General features: G+C 36.8%; 1 protein-coding gene across 1 annotated transcript in view; it reads left to right on the plus strand.

Annotated features, from left to right (window-relative positions):
• EYS (eyes shut homolog) overlaps window positions 1–20,695 on the plus strand; it is a 1,185,765-nt gene that overhangs the window by 953,832 nt on the left and 211,238 nt on the right. The window contains 1 exon segment of the mRNA XM_032484469.1: window positions 18,654–18,818. Coding sequence (XP_032340360.1) covers window positions 18,654–18,818 — 165 coding nt within the window.

The following is a 20,695-nucleotide window of genomic DNA, read 5'->3' on the forward strand; positions in this document are numbered from 1 at the left end:
GGGTACCCGCTGTGGGTTGACCCGTGTAGAACTGGGTGGTGAGCCACACTCTTTGTTCTTCTTTATTCACAATATACAAAAGAATATAGTCATGATCACATCTTGCAATACAAATTATGGTACCAAAATTCTATTTGCTGCATTTGTAGCTTCTTACAATGGTGAAATTTATAATTGAAACTAACTCCATCCAGAAAAGAGAACAGATTCTGTGTGTAGGATTTTTTTTTCCTCCATTCTTTCTTCTTCTAGGAACTCAAAAAATATATCTCCTGTTTGCTGAATGAATATCATAAAATATGGATTGTTCTTTATACTTTAAAATATCATACAGTTAATTTACTTCTCACAGCCTAATGAGGCATGTGGTACAATCTTATTTCACATATGAGTAAACAAAGCTAAAAGACTATATAACCCTCTTTGACTACCACCAACTATTATGGGAAAAATCTGAAATTCAAACCCCAAAATGGCTTTCAAAACCTATGCTATAGTGCTGCAGTGATTAAATGAGTGTGAAAACATTCTTAAATCTAAATCCTTATTTGTTCCCAATTGGAGAAAAAGACAGAGAGATTTACTCTTATAAAAGTCTATAGCTTAGCATTACACTATAATTAAACTTACAGATTAAAAAATATTTTCTAATAAAATTTTGTATATTATATTACAATTTGAATGTTAATTGTGAGAAAATGCTCAATTTTTTGTCTATCAGCCAGTAGCTACAAAGACAGTAATTTCCAGTCAGCATAGCTTTAAGAGAGAATGAAAAGTTGCTTTATAATTACAGAACTCAAATTTCAGTTTAATTTGTATTTCTATTGTCACAAGGCCAATGCAATATTTACCTTCTAACTATAATCTTGGGGGACAGACAGATGATGTGAATGTGACATTCTCCTTGGGACCTTATTTAAAGTAATATTGTATCAGAAAGAATTGCTAAAAAGTGGAGAATCAATTTGACTGAAGACATAGTAATCTTATTCTACTTTCATTAATAGAAAATAAAAATTTACTTAAAATGTAGAAAATCTTTAAATTTGAAAATAATTTTATTCATATAAGGGAAAAGAGAAGTTATGTGAAGAGTCACTGATCCCAGGGTTGGTTATCAGAAAACTCAATTCTGATCCTGAACTTTTACCACCAGTAGGTGACTTTGGGAACATCATTTACTTCCTTTAGCATCAGCTTGCTCAGCTGTGAAAGAATTAAGAATGGGGTTGGAGAGAAAAGGTGTAAGATTCTATGATTCTATCATTGAAAAAAGGATTACTCAAGTTCACATATCTAAGGATTTGGGTTAATTTCTTTAACATATATAACTAGCCTGTCCTGCTCAACATTTTCATCAGTTACTTGAATGGAGATATAGTATGTTTATCAAATTTCTAGGTGAAGCACAGCTTGGAAGAAAAGCGAATATGAGGGATGACAGAATCAAAGTCAAAACACCTTAATAGGCTGAAATAACAGGTCAACCCACATCATATGGGATATGTGATAGAGATGAACGTCCATCCTTATGTGTGGCTCCTAATGGTTCAAGCACACTTCCGGTTCGACATGATAACGTTTGCCCATGGCAATGCAGGGCTGCATGAACTCATTTGGCATTTGTAGTCTTATGATAGATCTCTTTCTAATACCTTTAACTTCCTAGTCTTCTCTACCATTTTCTACACCTGCCAAACAGAATTCAGACCTGGGTATCCATCTTTTCCATGTCAGCACCCTGCCTCTGATTATTCTTTAAAAATAAAACCACCGAATTAGGAAAACTGGTACCACTATACATTCATGGTCACCCACCCACATTGAACCATCTACACAGTTCGTAAATATTATGTCTGCTTTTTCAGCCTTCTTCCCCAGTCTCCACAATGACTATTTTAAATCTTCTCCACATCCTCAAGCCTCAGACCTTCTCTATCCCCCTTAGTCTCAGGATGAATTTATGTCTTACTTCTCCAAGGAAAATTACTGCCCTCAGATAGCATCTCTCAAAACTGACTTTTAGATCATCATCCAGTTATTATTTCTTCTCTCCATTAACATAGAGGAAATGTCTAAGCTACTTATGTTAATTTTTCCAACCATATATAGGCTCTTATGGTAAATATTTCTCCTATAGTAAATGAACAACGGTTTTTAATCATTTATCTATGTTTTGTAAATTTCCATATTATGAAACTTGCCTCTGTAACATGACACATGGTTTAGATTTCCACCTGCCTTACAACTAGGGCATAAACATGACAGAGGCTCTACCAATCAGGTGCAATTCTTTTATTTTAGTTGAACTAGTGAGAGTGAATTTTGATTTTTGCAACCAAGAATGCTAAGACATGCAGAACGTATTCCCTCTCTCCTTTAGAGAAACTGTAAAATATTCACTTTCCTGTATCTTCAATTTCTTCTGTTCTACTAAGTCCTCTCAATAGCATTTCAGCTACTCTTGTCTTCCCATTTAATGAAATCCTCCCAAGAATCCTATTACATGTGGCCCCATGACATTTCTCCCTTTCCTCAAAGAAAACGTTCACTTGTTGGGTCCGCTTTTGTAGTTCTAAATCCTGACCTCCTAGTTCTGCCATAACATAGGCTGATCTAGCAGGTTTTTGTGCAATCCAGGGTCCTCTCCTCCCAAAAGATGCCTTCCTTGTCCCCTCTAACGCCACACCCCCGGGGATGCCCATCTCTGCAGATGTCCCTTTTCAGCCTCCGTCGCTATTTCCCCTCTTTCTTCACAGTTTCCTAGGTCTTGATCTTAAACTTCATTTTCCTTTTAATCTACCCATTAATTTACATAAGAAATCTCTTCCAGTTTCATTGTCCAGCTTCCCTAGGAATATCCCTTTAAGTTCAAAATTTGTATCTTCAGAATAGACCAAACCTCTCAACTTCAAGCCCGTAGAGTCAACAAACATGATATAGGCATCTTCACTTGGATTTCTCTTCAAGTATCTAAGACAACTGTTCAAAACCCAACTCCTTATCTAGACACATGCAGAGTCAGTCTCCATCAGTGACTTTCATATTGTGGTCCCCCTATTCACCCAGCACTGGATCCAAGAAATCTGGCAACCAAAGGTCAACATGGAATAATCTAAGAGTATGTCTACGCACGATATAGACATAGGCATACACACAAAGTATTAGTGTGTACATGTATATATTTAATATCTTACTTCATTCTTTACCCCTGGTATCTGCATAATTGATGTCAGCTAAAGTATAGAAAGGGGAAGGAGTGAGAAAGCTTTCACATTGCCTCCACGCTTACTTTTCCGAAAACGATTCGTTAGCTTCTGTGTGCACAAAATACCATGAATCACCAGGTTCATACTGTGTAGCACTTTACAGTGTATTTTTATCCTTAATCCAACAGAAGTGTGTATCCAGCTATAGAAAGAAGACAAAGAGGGCCTACCAGCTAAACAGTATGTTTGCAATCTCTAGCTGTGATCTCAAAGGGGTTTCTTTGGAAGCAGTTTTCTGTCCCACTAGTTTTTAATAGGAGAGGGGAAATTGGTTTACAATATGAACTTTTAAACTTTTTCTTATTTTCATACCAATTGCTTGCCCTACCCTTGAACCCAACAATTGCCCATACATTCAAGTGCTTTTGTACTCAGAGTTCTTAGCCAGAATCAAAGCCGTTTAGCTGAATGACACTGTGCTGCCATATGGGCCACGGATAAAAAGACCAGGCACATAAGTGGAGGCAATTCATGGACTTCCTGATGTAGTTTTTTTTTTCTTTCACTTTTGAGCTTATTGAACGAACTCTCTGAACCTTTTTAGGGTTTATCTCTGAATTTTGACCTTCATTTCCCAAGTTCTTATTGCTTTTGAGGCATTTCAACTAGTGAAATAGTCTGCTCATGTAGTTAAGAGTCATAATTCCTTGCTGTTTGTAGCCATTTATGCCTTAAATTTTTCAGAATTTGTGCTTATTTACAATGCTTGAGGTAACTTCCTAATCCTATCTTTGGTATTGCATTAGTGACCTCAAAAACGACTATAGAAAACTAAAATTATTTTCATCTTAGGTAGATGTCTAATTCTTGAAAATGCCTATGCAAGTTACAGAGAAAGTGACCAGAGTGATGGAAGGACCAATGAGTGGGACAAAGGACTGAATAATGACAAGGGCTGCCGAAGGTGAAAAGCTCTAGAGTAACACAGTTAATACCAGGTTGTAGCCGGACTCGAAGAAAGGAAGACTCCATGCCTGTGACACACTAGCAAAACTATCATGGGCTTCAAGGTAAGGAGGAAAGATGCAGTGATGCTCAGCTAATGAGCAGTGCTTACAGAGGTAGCTACTTCCTGTCCAAAACTGGCAAAGTACAAAAGCACAGTGTATTGGCCCATGAGAAGATCAGTGCAGAAGAAACGCTTTGCTGAGTTCACTGGCAGTAACATGTATTATGGATGTTATAGAGACTCAGAAGGGGGCCTCTGGAGTGACAGAGTCTCCCTGGGTAGTTCCTAGCTGGGTGACCTTGCACAGTTTACTTCCCTTTCCAAGCCCACTGATTCCTCATTTGTAAAAGGGGGCAGTTACAGGGTTGCACTGAGGATTAAAATAGATTATTCATGTAAAAATAGTTCTTCGCAAAGTTCTCACACCAACCAAGAGCTCAGAACATGACCGATATTATTACTGTTAGAGTAGCATGGAAGGAATGTCATGGAGATGATGGGGTTCAAACAACAGGGTCTTCAAGGCTACAGGGTCAGCGATGAGAAGAAATCAGGGGGGGAAATGGGAAACGTGGCAGTCAGGGATGGAGCCGCTGGGTGGCAGTCAGCCTTCCATAACTTTCTGAGAGTCAGGCAGTATGTTGAAGAGCCTTAGTTTTAGAATGAATAAACAGCACAGTCATTCTCAAAGGCCAACATTTCTAACTGGGCAATATTCAGAAAACTGATTTGTTTTTAAAGAGGCTTAAAGGTCTCAACTGTCTTCTCAAAAAAAAAAAAAAAAGAGGTAATCATAGTACTTTGGAGAGCATTGTTTGGCACATAGTAGTGCTCAGTAAAAGCTAGCTTAACTATTATATATAAAATAGATAAACAACAAGGGCCTACTGTATAGCACAGGGAACTATATCCAATATCTTGTAGTAACCTATAATGAAAAATAATATGAAAAGGAATATATGTAAGTACATGTATGGCTGACCCATTATGCTGTACACCAGAAATTGACACTGTACTGTAAACTGACTGTACTCAATTTAAAAAGTAGAAAGAAAAAAAAAGCTAGCCTTTACAAAGAGGATGATCCTGAGTCTTCCCTTCCATCCCCTCCCCTGTTCTCCCCTACCCACTCCTCTCTCTCTCCCTCCCCTACTCCCCACTCCATTCCACTCACCATCTCAGACACACCAAATTACCTGTATTGGAGACATGAGTATAGGTGTTGATCGTATTTTTCTATCTAAGCCTGGGACACACAACTAACAGGCAGTGTCTCTGGCTTCTACATAGAACTGACTTAACAATCAAACTGTCGAGGGACAGGGCTGCCAAAACAAATTGTTGTGACCAGATAAACACTGAAGGGAACTAGTGGAAACGTTGTGGACAAGCAACAGTTTGGAAACTACTGTATTTTAAAAATAAATAAATAAACTTGGTGGGAGACAGATAACTGAGTTTTAACCTGAACAGCTGCACTTCCCTGGACGCAAATCACCACTTTTGGAACTCATGGAAATTGGTGACTGGCTACTAAGCTCTTGTAAACACCAGAGGCTTTGCAGTGTCTGCTGTTGTCAAAGAGCCCAAAGAGGTCCAACAAAGTCAACTGGTTGTCACTGAATTCGTCTCACTCCCACCAACAGCACGCCTAAGCCTGAGGAAAGGTTTTAGCTAATTACTAAGCAGTGGAGCAGGAAATGAGTGGCGTTTCGTTTCCTTCCCCGTGCTACTGCACATGCGTGTACACCTGGACTCCTGTTTGTGTGCCGATGTACACGTATATTTTTAATCATCTGCTGGTTACTTTTACACAGATATCCCATAAGCATCACAAAATCTAATGTACAAACTGACTTCATCACCCTCCCACCGCTAAACTCCTCTTCCTCCTGGGTGTCCGGGTCTAGCTTCCATCCCTTCCATTATCCAAGCTATTCAGACTTAACATTACTTTTCCTCTTGAGAACTCGTTTCACCTTAACCCACAGTCTACCCATTGCCAAGTCCTGTCCCTCCTAGTTCAGGAAGTCCTCCCCCATCTACTCCCTCCTTCCTTTTGCTAGCGTCAGCATCCTGGATTTGACCTTCAATTTCACCAACTGAACTACTGATACAGCTTTTTAATCTGAATTCACAACTTCCGTCTCTTCCTGGTGGAAGCTATCTGTACATTGCTGGGATCTTTGTAGTCCTGAAGGACAATTCTAACTGTGCTTCTTCTCTGCTCATCAATGTCTAATGGTCTCTGGCTGCAGAATGAAGGTTACCCTCTCTATTCTGGCATACCCTATTCTAGGGTCCTCCTCCTGCCTCTCCAAGTCTATTGTCCATGACTCTCCTTCACACAGCCTGTCCTCCTGGTCACCTGAATTTTAGCCTTTTTTCTGTATGCTTACCAGGCTGTTCCACTGTTACTCCTGCTCATACTCCTCCCTCTGTCTCATGATAAAATAAGCTCATTAATTGCTGGGTGGAATAACCAATTAATTAATCAACTCATTTTCCCAGTTGGAGTGGAAACTTATTGAATCAAAGATCTGCATCTGATGCATTTGAATCCTCCCTGTGCCTTGAGCAAAGCTGATTTGAAATATTTTTTAAATGAATGAGTGTTTAAGCTTCCATATCTCAGTTAAGGATTTTAAAATCATTTAACTGCAAGCTTTTAACAATGATATTCATGTTAGGGTGTGGCTTTGTGTTTTTGTTTGTTGATAAGTTATTCATCTAGTTTACAATGTTCTGTATTTTGGAAACACGCTTTCTCTCATGCCCACCATGTTTCTGCTTCCTGCAGATTGATCCAAACCACCCTGTTCTGTCACCATCCAGTCTGCAAACTGTCCCTGTTGTCATGGCATCCTATCCTGTTGGGCACCTTTTTCCTCTGCTTACTATATTTCATTCCTTCTCTATCATAATTCAAATTTTGTCTGTTAGACAATGATGCTTTTTGTTACAAGCAAATGTCCCGGCCTCTATTAACTTGGTAAATTATAGGTTGAAAAAAAAATCACTATGAATATTTGAAACATTTGACAAAAAGAGATATTTTATTTCTGAGAAGTGTACTGATAACAAAAAAGGACTTATCGCTAATTATGTGAATTATTTTATTAAATATTATAACTTTAAATCCATATGGTTATGTCATTTTAACAGTTACCCCAAATAATCCTTATGATAATCAGAATAATGTGATTCAAATGCACAAGAATTTTTGCAATATTTTAAAAATTATTATACAAAACTTTAGATTTTTTTGCTTATAGTCTAGCTAGCCTCAAAACAAAACACATTAAATTCATGCTAACATTAGCACTTGACGGAGTAAATATATTTGAAAAATATGTTTTTATGAAAATACAGTTTATCACAAGCAATGTCTATACATAGAGAACACATTTTAGAAGTATTTGATATAATCGGTATCTTCTGATTGGCTGGTCAGTCACCTTGGTTTTGCCATAGGGAAAGAGTTTTTAAAATTACAATTTGTGTCTATGAGTTAGCAGTGTTATTATCAATATTTATCATTTTATTTTATTTTTTTTTAATGGAGGTACAGGGGATTGAACCCAAGAATTGTACATACTAAGCACACACTCTTACCACTAAGCTACACTCTCCCTCCAATATTTATTATTTTAATAGTAGGAAGGTCTACTAAAATTCACCCTTGAAATGATAGCTACTTATTTTTCAATAATTTGAAATTCATTCCTAGTCTTTTTCTTAAATGTGTTAAAATGTTCTCATTCCAGCAAACCTCTATGTACTCTATCCATACTTTTGAAGTTCTAGGAAATTTAATATTCAATAAAAGTAGTCATTATTTATAAAATATAAACAAGCATAATATACTTCACACTTAACTCTAAAATTATCTACAAACAATACAAATTATCAATCTATGTTTCTCATATTCTTGGAGACATAAAAGATATATATAACAAAGTCATTTTCTTATGTTGTGAAATGTGTGGTTTCTCTTTTGTTCTGCTTTCTTTTTGTTTTTGCTTTGCTCTTATGCACGTGCATGCATGCATTCATAAATACATGTACATAAGAAATATGGGGGCAGAAAACTGGGTATATTCTGTAAATTAAAAGACTTTTGGATTCTTCCATGCCCCTAAGGGAATGTTACTGTTGGTCTCTAAATAAGTCTAATTGAGAGAGATGGAACTTTCCCTGAGGTTCCGTATAGTCTACTTGACAGCAAAGATGATGGCACTAAGATTCTACTTTCAGCAGCAGGAATGAGATATTCTGAAAAACATTCCCACTTAAAATCAATTACAATGTGGGGCAAAATAAAATGAGCATCCTTTTCAAAGCTTAGGTGAGTTCAGATAATTATTCTCAGAGTTCAGAAAATAAAGAGAAACACTAAGGGCCAAAAGCCAGAGAAGGTTCTACAAAAAAAGTGTGACAAACAGTGAAACCAGAACACTTCCTGGTCTCACGTACCTGGAGATAAGGGTTTTAAGGGCAGCATGAGCTATAAAGAAAGATCTTTGTGTCTGGACAAAGTCCAGAGCTGAAACTGAGCATTCTTCATAAAGTTTATACCCCCAAGGAAATTCAGACTCAGTGGAAAGTTGAGGGGAAAAAGAACCTGTTAGCAAAGAGAGGTGAAAAGAAAGTCGTTGGGTTCAGCCACCGTGGCCACAGGTTTGTAACTAACCCCTCTTCAAGAATTCTTCCATGTCCCTGCCCTCATGCAGGTTTACAATTCCAATTTACAGTCCTCAACTTTGGTTGAGGAAATTTCAAACTAGAAATTAATATAAAACATAAACAACAAGTTTCTTCTGTATAGCACAGAGGACTATTTTCAGTATCTTGTAGTAACCTATAATGAAAAAGAATACTAGACTAGATAAACAAGATTATACTGTATAGCACAGAGAAATATACACAAGGTCTATGGTAGCTCACAGAGAAAAAAATGTGACAATAAATATATATATATGTTCATGTATAACTGAAAAATTGTGCTCTACACTGGAATTTGACACATCATTGTAAAGTGATTATAAATCAATAAAAAGTGTTAAAAAAAATAAAATAAAACTAGGAAGCAAAAAGAAAGGAAAAAAAGAAAAAGAATATGAAAAGGAGTATCAGTATGTATATGTATGATTGGAATATTATACTGTGTACCAGAAATTGACAGATTGTAAACTGACTATACTTCAATAATTATTGAAGTCTCATTTGAAAACCTCAAGATATTTGAAAGAAGCAATCCAAATTCCATAAATTTACTAATCCGAATTCCATAAATCAGGTCTCCATGGATACTCATCAATAAACACCAATCAAAATTAACTCCACAATTTTAAAAAAACAGAATGTCAGTTAAAACATACCTCCTTGTTTACTTCAAAAAGCAGCATTATACCCCAAGGATTTTGAATGTTAGATTTATTAAATTCAGAAATAAAATTACTCCATATAAAATGCTGAAGAAAATACAAGAGGGAATTTAACAATAAGCATTAGGCAGAAAAAAGGCTATCACAAAATTCCAGGCGATGAAATCAAATATATAATCATTGAAAATGTAATAGATAAATTAAATAGAAGATTAGATATAGCTGAGAAAAGAATAAAGTACATGAAGTTAGATCTGATTGAGATAAAGCAAATATGTGAGAGAAGTTGAAAATGGGGTGGGTAGAAAGAGAATGCATAGCATCCTTAATTATTCTAGCCCATTTCTAATTGTTTGAAAACATCAACAATGGAATTCAACCAAGAGAGAAATAAAACCTTCAAACTGCAGAGAGAAACTAAAGGTCAGTCTACAAATGTTTGCACAGCTAAACTTTCATTGAAGAATATAGTGCAAATAAATACATCTTCAGGGAAAAAAAAAAAAAAACTGAGAGGTTTTCCCAGCAGAAATACTCACTAAAGCAACTTGAAAAGGAAGAACATCCAGAATAAGGACAATGATTCCAGAATTGAAGTCAAAAAATCAGAAAGAAAAAATTGTCTATATAAAACAAAAATTTGAATATATGACTTGGGTTGAGATAAAGCAGTACACAAAAAGAAGCAAATTCTTTCACATTCTCCACCACATCGTTTTTGGGGAGTCAAATTGGTCCTCAGCTTTCTCCTTCATGATACCAAGTTATCTGCCAGCAGCTATATATTGTTTTTGGCTCTGGGCAGGGCTATTCTATACACTCTGGATGAAAGAACCCACAAAAATTTCCTAAGTGTTAGGATGCTTAATTTTCACAGGAACATATTTCCCATCCTTTAGCACCCATGTATCTAACCAAGGTGGCTAGATACATTCTATTTTCCAGGTACTGTCTAATAGAGGTATTATCAGCAATGTATCATCGCACAGTAAATCACTGAATAGAAACTGAATAGTCAAGACACTCACCCCTGCGTGGACAACCCACAAGTGGGAAGTTAATTACAGTCCCAGAGGCTCTCCCCAAGGAGGGAGGGCTCTGATCCCCACATCGAGCTCCCCAGCCCAGGGGTCCTGCACTAGGAAGATGAGCCCCAGATGTTTGGCTTTGAAAGCCAGTGGGGCTTCATTTCAGGAAAGCCTGTGCACCATGGGAGATAAAGACTCCATTCTTAAAAGGTACATGCAAAATCTCACACACTCCAGGACCCAGGGCAGAAGTGGTAATTTGAAAGGATTCTGGGTCAGACCCACCTGCTGACCTAGGAGAACTTCCTGGAGAAGCAGGAGGCACCTGGAGCTCACCTCGGGGCACAGACACAGGCAGAAGCCATCCTGGGGAGCGCATTCTACCTCACGGACACTGGTGCAGGCAAGTGACCATTTTGGAATCCTCCCTCTAGCTTATTATGCTGGGACCTGGCCCCACCTGTACTGCAGCAGTACTGAGACAACACAGGCCAAGGGGTTCCCCAGGGAGGGACACAGCCACAGCCACTAGCAGTTTGGACACCTTGAGTCCACAGCCATGCCGGGACTTAGGCCTGCCCACCAGAGGGCTCAGGACCCGGGCCAGCAAACCAGTGCATTGGCACTAGCCCCAGGACCCAGCCTCACACACCACTGGGTTGGCACCAGCCCTGAGATCCCGTGGGCCTGGCCCAACCCACCAGGATATGGATGTCAGTCCACGGACCCCACAGCAAGCCACGTCAGGAACTGGCCTTTCCACCAGCAGGCCAACATTAGATCTTGGACGCCTTACAACCACCCATACTGGAAAATGGCTCCACCTACCAGTGGGCCCACACTTTCCCTAGATGCCCAGAGCTCCACAGCCAGCCGCTTCATGACCCAGTTCTGCCCCCGACAAGAAAGGGCCAGGCAGCCAAGCAGACCAGGGAGCAGCCACGCCCATGAGATTGCCCACAGTAGCCAGCCCGCCACAACAGAAGGACAATGCAACATCAAAAAATAAGCAACCTGATTTAAAAATGGGCAGAGAATCTGAATAGACATTTTTCCAAAGAGGACATGCAGATGACTCCTGAAAAAAAGACCCACAAATCAATGGAACAGAGTAGAGAGCTCAGAAGTGAACTCACACTCATATGGGCAACTAATCTATGACAAAGGAGGAAAAAATATGAAATGGGGAAAAGAAAGCCCCTTCAGTAAATGGTGTTGGGAAAACTGAACAGCTACATCACAAGAATCAGACTAGGCCACTCTCTCAAATCATGCACAAGAATAAATTCAAAGTGGATTGAAGACTTGAATTTAAGACCTGAAATCATAAAACTTCTGAAAAGAAACATAGGCAGAACACTCTTTGACATTAATCATACTAATATTTTTTGCATATGTCTCCCCAGGCAGGGAAAACAAAAGCAAAATATACAAATGGGATTACATCAAACTAAAAGGCTTTTGCACAGTGAAGGAAACTATCAACAAAATGAAAAGGCTACATTATGAATTGGAGAAGAGATTTGCAAATGGTATATTCAATAAGGGCCTAATATCCAAAATATAAAAAGAACTCATACAACTTAACATCAAAAAAAAAAAAAAAACCCTCAAACAACCTGATTTAAAAAAAAATGGGCAGAGGATATGAACAGACATTCTTCCAAAGCAGACACACAGATGACCAATAGGCATAGGGAAAAGATGTTCAGCATCACTACTCATCAGGGAAATGCAAATTAAAACCACAATGAGATTGCACCTCACACCTGTCAGAATGGCTATCATCGAAAAGACAACAGATAACACAAAAGGGACACAAATGAACTTATCTACAAAACAGAAACAGACTCACAGACATAGAGAACAAACTTACGGTTACTGGGGGCAAAGGGGGTGGGGAGGGATTAATTGGGAATTAGAAATTTGCACCTCTTGGGGAGACATGGAAATGTGAGCTATCTTGACTGGGGTCGTGGTTTCATGGATGTGTACTTCTATCAACATTCATCAAATTGTACATCTGAAATATGTGTAGTTGATTGTACAGGAGTCATATACCACAGTAAAGTTGTTTCAAAAAAAATGACAGCAGATAACAAGTGTTGGTGAGAATGCGGAAAAAAGGAAACCCTTATGTACTATTAGTGGGAATGTAAACTGGTGCAGCCACTATGGAAAACAGTATATGGATTCCTCAAAAAATTAAAACTACCATATGATCCAGCAGTTCCACTCCTGGGTACATGTCTGAAGAAAATGAAAACACTAATTAGGAAAGATATGCACCTCTCTATTCACTGCAGCATTGTTTACAATAGTCAAGACAGGGAAGCAACCTAAGTGCCCATCAATAGACAAACAGATAAAGAAGGAGCTGTATAGAGAGAATGGAATAGTATACAGCAAGAAAAAAGAACGGAGTCTTGCCATTTGAGACAATATGACAGGACTTAGATAGTATTGTGCTACGTGAAGTAAGTCCAAGAAAGACAAATACTATATGATTTCACTTATATGTGGAATCTAAACAAATACTGTATGATTTCACTTGTATGTGGAACCTGAAAAAACAAAACAAATGAACAAACATAACAAAACAGAGTCAAAGACACAAACAGATGGTTGCCAGAGGGGAAATGGGCAGTGGGAGGGGAGAAATAGGTGAGGGAGATCAAGAGATACAAAACTTCTAGTTACAAAATAAATGTCACAGATGTGAAGTGTGCAGTGTGGAGAATACAGTCAATAATGATGTAATATCTTTGTGTGGTGACATATTGTAATTAGACTTATGATGTTGATCATTTTTAAATGTATAGAAATATTTGGAAACACTATGTTGTGTAGCAGGAATTAATATAGTGTTGTAGGTCAATTACACTTCAAGAACAAACAAACAAAAAACAAACTCATAGAAAAAGTGATCAGATTTGTGATTACCATAGGTGAGGAATGGGGGATGGGGAATTGCATAAAGGCAGTCAAAAAGTACAAACTTCCAGTTATAACATAAATTAGTAGGGATATAGTGCACAGCATGATAAGTATACACTGCTCTATGTTATCTATGAATTTTTTTAAGAGAGTAAATCCTGAGTTCTTATCACAAGGAAAAAAATGTTTTCTGTTTCTTTCACTTTCTATCTATGTGAGATGATGCTTGTTCAATAAACATTGTGATAATCATTTCACGATGTATGTAAATCAAATCATCATGCTGTACACCTTAAATACACAGTTGCTCAATGTCAATTCTAGCTCAATAAAACTAGAAGAAGAAAAGTTAAGCCATGATATCTGCGTTTAAGGAGCTCGCAGCTATCATACAGTGAGTCATGGCGGGAAGTATCACTGTGCAGCTGAATAAGGGCTGTAACAGGAATATCTAACAAGTATTTGTGTTAATAAGAAGGAAGATGTTATCGACTTGATATTGAGAAGGAGGATCAAAGTTCAAAAGAGAGAAAACAACAAACTGTTTTGGACATACTGAGTTCAGGTTGCCTCTATTCCCTCCCCGTGGATCTATATAGTTGGCAGCTGGATATATAAAGTCAGAAGCTATCTGAACTAAAGATGAAAATTTGAGTGTTTTCAGAAGCTAAAAAGTAGCTAAAGTTATGGGAACAAATGAGATCACTCAGGGAAAATTTCTAAACTGAGGAAGAAAGAAGGTATAGAAATAGACTACAGATTGGTAGCTATTACGACAGCATGTCAAGTGCAGTGTGAGATGTTCATGGTTCTTTGTATCTTTCTTGTCCTAGCTGCAGTTTTACTTCATGGAAGATATTTTTGGCGTACTAAAATTTTACTTGGTTTTATTTTCTAAGAGGAAAGAGGAAGGGTCATAGCTTCAAAGCTTCAGATTTTTGAGAGGGTCAGAGGGCAGATCATGATGATCAGCCATTCTTGACAGATAAACCAAGGGATAAAAACCAGTATTGCTACATTGGCTGTGACGATGACGGATGAGAAAGTTTGTTTTTTTTTTTTTAATCACACCTTGTTTCCTTGTGCATGCCTTGGACAGATGCAGAGCAACTCTTCATGCTTTAAATTGAGGAGTGAAGTGCCTATGGTCAATAGGAGAAATATTAGTCCTGTCCTGATTTTTGCAAGTGCTTTTCTGCGGGAGAAAAGTAGATGCAGCAAAAACAGCAGCTGGGCTAGCAGCAACAACAAGGGTATTTGATACTGACCATTCTTCAAAAAATAATAATAATACATTTGATATATGTTTTAAAAAGAAATACAGTGATAATTCTTATCAGGCACTTGACAAATTGATTGACTTTTATGAATTAATATAAACTTGAATGTCTAACACAGGGAAATTACCCAAGTAAATGTAATAATTTAGCCCATCCAAATCTAAAACGTTTTTTTTTCTAAAATAAGAAAAATGTGTGATGTGTTAAAAATATTTAGTTCAATTTATATGTGCTATATACTACAGTACTATGTATAATATTATAAATACTATATATATTTATATATATAAATCTTTAAGACACTGAAGTTTCTCACAATTAATATATATAGCATCTAATTCTATTTCATTGGTCTTGGAACTTAATTTTATAATTTTAGAATAAGAGAGATAATTATAACTTTTGTGGCTTTCAATATCATTGATTAGATATATTATTTTTCAGTGATGAATCCTTCAGAAAGACAGATATATGGACTTATTAACTGGTGATATTCTTTTTAATCACAGAATTTAATAAAATTAGACTCATAAAAGAAAGAATGTAATTTTTTAAACTAAAAACAAAATATGTAGTAATAATTGTATTACATCAGTCTTATCTCCTTTCTGTAAATTCAGTCGTAGAATTTATATGATGTTCTTTCTGGGGAAAGTAAGAAAAACTCAATGAAAGCATTTCAAGAGTATGAATTTTTAATGTCTGCTGAGTAAATCAAATTTATTTCCATTATAAAGGAGGAATAGCAAACAATATTATGTTTCTTCTAATACCAGGAATTACAATAAAGGCATATGGATAATTTGTGATTCACTGCATTTGTAACTTTATTTGTATGTTAGTATGCCATTTTCTAGGGTTCAATCAAGAACACCTTTTTATAAGACTAAAAGGATTATGACTCACAATGTAGACAAAGAGTTCCATTTCTACTCAGAATGAGTAACACTGGCATTGCTCTGTTGCATTATGTTAAGAGTAAAAATATTCATCTCTTCTGTGTTTTCTTTATCGTAAAGTACTCCAAAGTGCTCTCCTGGATAAAAATTTCAAAGTGTTGTTGTTATTAATTGACTATGTTCTAATTCATATCATAGAAATACATTTGGTGAAAAAAAATTAAATTCATCCATATTTTTAACCTAATATGCTTCCAGCTCAATACTATGGTTCCGTACCTTCCTTTGATAGTTTGAGAGTTTTAGATAATTTAGGGTTTTAAAGTATCTTTCTTTTGGGTTAATTGGTTGGATTTTCCCATGACCCAGATGGATTTTAAATTTTGTTAACCATATAAAAATTAATATAATTACTTAGATCAATCTATATGATCTTTTAATACATTTAAACATTACAGATGTCTATGTTATAATCAGAAGTCACTCATTAACTACTGAAGGACATATTTTGAAAGCTGTTTAACACAGATTTCCATATAAAGATATTGGATTTTTTTTCCATTTTTAATTGGAAGAAAAATAAATTTGGAGTGTGTTCAAACAGCACTGCCTGAAGAGGCTTCTGGAAGCAGCAGGGAAACACTCCATCTAACCCCAATTAATCTTGTTTTCCACATTCAGGGCAGTTCTGTTTTTCAACATATCCACTAAACATGATGATAACAAAAATTAATATGGTTAGAAAGCAATTCAATAGCAAATGTTTATTGTTCATAATTGTTATTTCCTGTCATAATTTTCGTAAAACCTGTCAGCTATGAAAATAAAGGCTCAAGGAAGGAGTAAGCCAGGAAGTAGGCACACATGCCTAAATTACACAGAAGACGCACTCCTGTGAAGCAGTGTGGAAGGCATTTTTTGGCAAATTGAATTATGCTTTTTACTGTTCTCGGTGAGTTCACCACTTCTCAGAATAAGTAAACCTGATTATGGGTTTACAAGTGGTTTCATTCATAGGTGAACCCTCACATAAAGAAAATTTCTTGTGGATTTACCAATAATGTGAAAAGCTTAACCACAAAAAAAAAAAAAAGGCTAGAAGCCCATCTCTGTAGTCTTCCTTCATTCCATTTTAATTATAAGAATGTCTTTCTGTCCTTTTTTCCCCAAAAAAACCACCACAAATGACAGTTTTAGCTGTATTTTTGTTATTTGTCTAAGAATGGCTTTGCCTAAAATGTACAAACCTAGCCACGCCATAAGGGGCTGCAGAGATGAGTGAAACGCAGATCTTCCCAGGGAGAGAGAGCCGTCCAGAAGACAGATGGGGCGCGTTTTGTTAGATTCTCCCTTTCATCTGGCCTCACATTACACATTAGGCTCGATGCTCCTTGGTGACAGCAAATACCGGGAAATATGGTCTAGGGGACAGGGTAGATCGGAAGTTACTGAAGGTTTTCATCAAAGATCTTAGTTAATTACAACTGACTAAAGCGGACGTCACAGCGATGACAGCTAATAGTCTCTGTGGGGAGGGAGGCCAGTTAGAAAGAAGCTGTTGCCAACAGATGAGTTGAAAAATAATAAGAACTTAAACAAGGGCAGTGGTAGCAGAAGGAAAGTTGCAATGTTTGATCTAAGAAAGAGGTGACAGGAACCCCAACTAGTTTGAGAAGAGATGGGTGGACAATGATGCGATTTCTAAGGCTGGGAGAGTCGATGCTAAGATCTAGGAAGCGGAAGAGGAACAAGCTGGGGATAGGGCTCCCTACGGCAGTCTGGGTGGCCGGCTCTCACAGTTCTCTGCATACTTCTCTCCCCTTTCCACCCACTTTGCCTTCCCTACATTCAGAGCTGGAGTATCAGAAGCAGCAGCTGGCTTGAGGGTGGGGCACTAAGAGAAAAAGAACAGGAAGGAGCTTCCTTGTGCCCCTGAAGACAGACAGCAGGGGTCCAAGTGCCAGTGCCCTGCAGCTGTTGGCAGGTGGAGGGGGTTGGGCAGCACCTCTCTGAGGGAAGATTTAAGTGTCCAACAATGCCTTAGACTGGATATTAGTTTCTGAATCACTGCATAACCTAGAAGGAAGGTAAGACTCATAGGGACAGCCAAGTTTTCATCCAGAAGCGGAGAAAATTTCCCCCACTGTGAGAGAGACAAAAATAAAATTGCGTTTCCAGCCTCCCATGTGTTATGCTCGTTCAGTGTACCCAGGCTACACACAATGTCTGGCAAAAAAATACTTTCCAAATTTCATGAGCCTGACTCCAGATTTTATGAGATTAATTTACTTAAAAGATTAATAATTCTAAAATGATAACTCTAAAAAAGTATTAATCACCTTGCATAGTATAGTAATACTACTTACAAAATATCTTATCTGAATATTATTGAAAAGCACTGAACATTAATGAATTAATAAAATCCCTCTTTGTGATACATTTCTAATCTTTTTGCTTCACAGACTTTTTTTAACTGAGGTTTGATTGTATCAAATAAAATTCATGGATTTTAAGTGTATTATTTGATGTACAGCCATTTGTATCACAGAATAGTTTAAGAATCTAGTGAAATCTACTATGCCTACATATGCAAGGACACAGATTATTTCATACAATTTCAGAGTGTTTACTCACCCTTACAGCCCATCCATGAACAACAAATTAAATTTTTTGCTTCAAGTTTTTTTCTCCAGACTGGTGATTGATTATTTGAGACAATGGCTTCACAAATTTTGTTATCCTTATTATCTAAAAATTATCTAAATTTCCTGAAGTTGGATTGAATATTTATAAATATCAGTGTCATCATTTTAAGTGATAACTATAAACACTATGTTCTTATCTACTTGATTAGCAATAGAATGCCATCAGGTTATATTAATATGATCTCTTTTTTTTTAGATGCAGATTTATTTTTTCCATCGTTCAATGGGAATTCCTATTTAGAACTGCCTTTTTTTACATTCTTGGAGGAGCTGAAGCTTGTCCCAGAGAAGGAACATAACAGAAGTGTTACCATCTACTTAATGATAAAAACAAACACTTTGAATGGAACTATTCTCTACAGTGAGTATTAAATGTTCGACCTCCTATATGTCATGTTTCTTTCTCAAATGCTAACCTACTGAATTAATGAATTATTTTTGTAAATATTTTGGGAAAACTATCCTAGCCCAGTGCATGAAACATGACCAAAAGGAAACCTTGGTTCTTTCCAGTTTTCTTTAAAAGTTTCTTTAATTTATGAATCATTTAATGGAACATGACTTACACTCTCTGAACCAGCAAGGAAGAATTTAGCAAGCATATAAATTTGACAGCATATGGCTACAGCAGTCAAACATTAATGCTGCAAATGTTTCAGAGAGCATATTTGTATAATATAAATAACTAAACATGAATTGCATTCAATATTTGGTAGCTTGGGAAAAGGCATTCATTTGACAATTGGAAAAATTCCTATCACTCTTTAAGCATTATCTTAAAATTAACTGGTTTGGAAAAAAAAGCAGGATTAACAGTATTTGTTTAAGGAAATGCCTCTATGTGCAGGATTCTCTAACATTATAGCCTCTTTCATTTATGGGGGAGTACCACTAAAGTGTATTCCTTGCAATATTCTAAATGAGATATTTGATTTTTTTTCTCTTTTGAAATAGATGCACAATAGTTTTAATAGTTCCCTATATTGGAGATGTAATATCTTCAGCCCTTGGATGGATTACCCACTGCAAGTCTACTCATTATTTCCAGATGAGTTTCTCCTCTGCTCTGAAATGTCTGGCTAAATCGATTCACCATTCTGTACTTTCTAGACAAAATGTAAACCTTTTTAAATTATTTGAATAGGATTAAAACGCCTAAAAGAAGCATTTTTGGAAAACTGGGTGTAGTTAGAAGTTTTGAACATTAAGTTAAACCTGAGAATTTATGTTATATCTGAGAAAGAAACTAACTTGTCAGAACTGGGCCAGCATTATTTATTTCCCAAGAGTTTAAGCACCCATGTTTAAATGATGGCTTTAGAATGTTTGATTTATTCATGTTAGAAAAGAGAGAGAAGAAAGTGAAAAAAAAAGAAAAACCAAATTTTTTGAAAGGAAACCAGAGAGGTGGTAGATGACCGTGAAATTTGGACGTAATAGTGCATCACAGGCGGAACAAACCAAAACATAGAACAAAAGGCACAAACATAATAATTTAAAGCCACAAGGAAAGCCAAGTGATTTTCTGGCTTTGCAATTTTTTAAGTTACATAGATTTGGAATGTATTTTCTTGTAGAAATTGTGTTTTTACCAAATGCCACTAGAGGTGTGTTTTGAAGGCCATGGAAATACATGCCAAGTGTGTGTGCCCTGTCCAGTTGGTACTCCAAACAAGTAAAACCCAAGCTGACTTTACTCCCATACAGTTAGTCGTGCTTTTTGTAGCCAATGACCTACCAAAAGAGTCAAACTAGAAATTATTAGCCAGAAGACAGTGCCATTGAAATGGTTAGCCACTGTGTCTTTGTCTTACATAGTTGTTGTTGTCAGGGCGCTGGGTGCATGGAAGCTGTTCACTCCAGGGAGCTTCATCGCCTGGATGGGAGAAAATTTTTTTTTTGTCTATAGAGCATCCTTCTTGTTAATTTGTAAAGTGGCAATTTAATCCCACACCCTTAGGAATACACAGTGTTTTATGCACAATGTTTTATGGGGTTCAGCTTTCACTCATCTTGGAATTTGTCAACCTCATAAAAGCCTCACAACAGATGAACACAAAGATTTTTGTGATTCAGTTAGACATTGGCAATTTAAAAGATGTCCCTTAAGTTGACTTAAAGGCTAATTTTCTTTCCTTTGAAATCAGTATATTATGTGTAGGAGCAATTAAAAGTAGTGAGGAAATTAAAACAGATGTTTCACTTTAGAGTGTCAGAGTTAATTTTTGTCTGTTTTGT

The sequence above is a fragment of the Camelus ferus genome, chromosome 8 (assembly GCF_009834535.1).
Source record: "Camelus ferus isolate YT-003-E chromosome 8, BCGSAC_Cfer_1.0, whole genome shotgun sequence".
Lineage (NCBI taxonomy): Eukaryota > Metazoa > Chordata > Mammalia > Artiodactyla > Camelidae > Camelus > Camelus ferus.